This window comes from Agrilus planipennis, unplaced genomic scaffold (genome assembly GCF_000699045.2).
Source record: "Agrilus planipennis isolate EAB-ADULT unplaced genomic scaffold, Apla_2.0 scaffold503, whole genome shotgun sequence".
In the NCBI taxonomy this organism is placed as follows: domain Eukaryota; kingdom Metazoa; phylum Arthropoda; class Insecta; order Coleoptera; family Buprestidae; genus Agrilus; species Agrilus planipennis.
This window is the reverse complement of record NW_020439191.1, coordinates 1,516-5,052: the sequence shown is the minus strand read 5'-3', so window position 1 is coordinate 5,052 and position 3,537 is coordinate 1,516. Positions and strand designations below refer to the sequence as shown.

The 3,537-nt window shown below is 33.0% G+C and overlaps 1 protein-coding gene across 1 annotated transcript; it reads right to left on the bottom strand.

The window, feature by feature from the left end:
• Positions 1–211: 211 nt before the first annotated feature.
• On the bottom strand, positions 212–3,531 carry LOC112905516 (nuclear pore complex protein Nup107-like). The gene is made up of 7 exons (XM_025978090.1): positions 2,785–3,531; positions 2,503–2,730; positions 2,213–2,412; positions 1,864–2,124; positions 1,538–1,784; positions 563–1,198; positions 212–398 (listed from the first exon to the last, which is right to left on the bottom strand). The coding sequence occupies exons 1-7, from the start codon at positions 3,181–3,183 to the stop codon at positions 291–293; spliced, it is 2,079 nt and encodes a 692-aa protein (XP_025833875.1). The 5' UTR covers positions 3,184–3,531; the 3' UTR covers positions 212–290.
• Between the last annotated feature and the right edge of the window lie 6 nt (positions 3,532–3,537).

The window sequence follows — 3,537 nt, the reverse complement described above, 5'->3', positions numbered from 1 at the left end:
ATGACTTTTGGATAAAGTTTGTCGTGTCTTGTTTTTATAGTGATAATCAATTTTCATCAAGTAAAGGTCAAATCTACTCAATTTTCTATTATTGCTAGGCTTTACTGAACCACGCACTTGTTTTAAAAATTTTGTTAGTCATATGGATATATATATATGTATTAATTATAAAGACATACTGTTATGAAGCAATTTAATTATAAAAGTAAATAACTTAAACATGGCTACAAAAAAATACATTTATTTATCATAAACAAAATTAATAAGTAGAAGTAGCTTTTATGTTGATTCTAAACAGAGGTGTCTTGGCCCCAAGGATCCTTTCTTTCGTTTAATAAAGCGACAGAGCTTTCACCAAGTTTTCTTAAAAACTCTCCTAACTTTTCTTTAGAGTATGCCTGCAAAATAAATTAAAATTTACTACAATATTAACTTGATACTTAATGACAACATTCTGTACTAAGATTGGAATTTACAATCACAAGACTACAGAATTTAATTTATTACAAAATAATTTTAAATGGTTCTTTTAAATCTGAAAACCATCTCAGAATTATCTTACCCTATATAATCCATGTTTTTCTGAAGCTATAACATCAGCTAATTGTATACACTCTTCGTAATGTGCAGATTCATATAGTACTGTATACAAAAGTAATGCGCACTCAGGTATTACTTTGGACCTCATGTAGCTTGCATCTTTGGCCCCAGTTAACCATCCTTCAGGAAACAGTAGAACATTATACAACAATGTTTTAGCTGCTTTAGCTAAATGAGTACATGATAACTTCCACCGTTCTGTTTCCGCCTTAAACTGCGATACACGATGTTGATGCGCCACTTTTTCCGTGAATTGTGCATTCTCATGGAGTTCCCCAGGTGGCAATGGTTTTGAATTATACTGTTCAAACCATAATGTAAAAGCATCTTGTGCATCTAAGTAAGTTTTGTAGCTAAGGTGTTCTCGAACTACTTGGCTAGCCCTGGACGACGTCACATCTTGATCAGCCAAGATAGAGTTCACTGCATCGGAAGGTACTTTACCAAATGCCACTTTAGCACATTCCACTTTACCCATAGTCAGAAACATAAAAATCAAGGCATTGCACTCTTCTAAAAGATCAAAACGTTGTGTATCATAAATCAAGAGCCAGTCGAGTGCTGAAATTTTCAAGGCATCAGCAGAAGTAGGTTTCTCCTGAAATTAAATCATTATTCAAGTCACGTCACATTTTTTTTTCAAGTTAAACATGAAAGTACAAGTTCTAAAATTGTAAACTTGTTTTACAGTGAGTAAAATTGAATATTAGGGTGCTAACAAATGATTTTAGTAAAACTTTAGGATAGCATTCCACTCTAGTTAATCTTATTTTAGAAATTCTAGAAAAATGAAACAACTGCATTGCATTTTTTTCATTAACTTTTTTTGTTACAGGTGTCAGTATAGCTATTATGTAACGAAGAATGTGAAGGGATCCTACTTCATGAACCACGCAACTTTGGTGAGTCTTTTTACTACACATATTTTTTTCACTACCTGTAAATCTCCACCTTCTGAAATTTCGTGCGGCTTGTTCCTAATATTATAAACGACCTGTTTAGTCACTTTCACAGTATCCAGACCACAATTTTCGCCAAATTTTAATGCCTCTCGCCTATCTAAATCTTCCGTTATTTCCTCTAGGTATGACGCATAAACGTCGACTTGCTTATTGGAATCCAATTTACTAACATAATAGGCTATCAACTGAGTTTCCTTTAGTTCACACAGATGATCAATGTACCTGTAAAACACTTTTTTAAGTATATCTTATTTATAAAACATTTTTGTCACAATTGAAAGCAAAACACGCAGAAACTTACGCTTTTACACATTTATTTAAAACACTTCTTTCATTTATAAGCCCCAGTTCATCAAATAATAAAACTAAGTGAGATGCAAATCGTAAAAATTGCGTCGAGACACATTCATCTTCCACCCAGACACCAAGTTCATCCAGCAAATTTACCATATCATCCAAAATTATGTATTTTTGTATTTTGTAATCTGGCAATGTTGCTTTTTTACTTATTTCATCATTGGGTGAAGATTCAATTCGATCGAAAACTTCATTAAGAGACATCCTAGAGGAATAAATCAATTAAAATAATTTCATGAGTAGTTTAAGGAGAAGTTATTTTAATGTTTAAAAATAAACCTCAATATAAATACCTCTGCTCCCAATATTCGTCCTTGAGGGGACTATAAATTCTCGGCATAGAATCTCTAAGTTCTGACTCTACTCTAATATCAACTAAAACTCTCATGTAAGCCCACAGACAATCTTCCCATGTCTTACACACTGTTATTAGTGATTCTAAATGACCACAATATGCTGCTACAGCTGCTTTCTCATAAAGATTCAAACAGTCCTTAAATATAATACATTTACAATCAACAGTTCATATAAGCTGATATACAAGAAATTATTAGTAAATATTTAATGCTAATGAAAAAAATACCTTTTCACAGTATTCAAGAGCTACACTTTTCCATACATCTCGATACTTATTTCCTTCGACAGGCTTTATTTCTTGTAAATCTGTATCCATTACTTCATCTTCAATTAATTTCATATCATCTGTCTCCGTTTCACTCAGATCTTCCTTGTTACAAATATTAGGATCATGGTATAAACGCCATCCCTCCAGCAGAACTGCCCTCCATGAGTGACCACATTCAGCACATAGCTAAAAATATTCATCATTTACACATAAGTTATTACTAAATACAATACAAAAAACCTTTTGAGCTTCTTCAAGTTTCCCACATCTTATAAGAGAGTACATTTTACGGCACAATGTATCCTCATCGCTTTGATCAATATCATGTAGAGGTAATTTCTGGTAATGTGGTGCATCTGGATCCAATCTATTAATGATTTTCCTGGAACTCTCAAACACTATAGTTTCTGGTGACTCTAGTTGATGTAGAGTATTTTCCCAACCTACTGAATTGTTGTCTGTGAAATGATAAACTGCTTCCTCCATTTCAGATGCATTTACTTCTAACCAGTCTATTACCAGCTGACATTCTCTTAAGAGACTATCATGTTTAAATAAATTAAGCACACATATTTTTTCACTTGCTGTATTACATTCATCTTTCATGTTTTCACTTCTTGTTAATAGCCTGTCTTGCATTAAAATTACTAATAATCGCCAAATATTACGCTCTTTTTCTAACCAAGACTCTTCAGGAATGCCCTGTATAGTTATCTTTGATTTTATGCCTCTGACTACATTTAATGCATCTGAACAACATGCTGCTAAATCAGACAATATATTAAACGCATTATGCTCTTGAGAATGAGATTGTAATGTCTCGAAAAACTCTATATACAAGTTCTCTGCAGCTGTTGTCCAGGGCTTATTTGCTTGCAAAATCGATCCCGTCAAGGTTCGATCACCCTCAACTATATTATAGAAAGTATTTTCCGAAGTTACTTTGTTAGCATCAATTCTCTTTAGTTCTTCTGCTGTTAAGGCCAAGGAAAC

Excerpts from the sequence above, each read along its gene's own strand:
- LOC112905516 (XM_025978090.1), bottom strand. The coding sequence starts at position 3,183 with ATGCAAGACAGGCTATTAACAAGAAGTGAAAACATGAAAGATGAATGT. Across the intron at positions 2,125-2,212 it reads GACGAATATTGGGAGCAGAG|GATGTCTCTTAATGAAGTTT; the intron begins GTATTTATATTG and ends TTATTCCTCTAG. Across the intron at positions 399-562 it reads AAAAACATGGATTATATAGG|GCATACTCTAAAGAAAAGTT; the intron begins GTAAGATAATTC and ends TTTATTTTGCAG.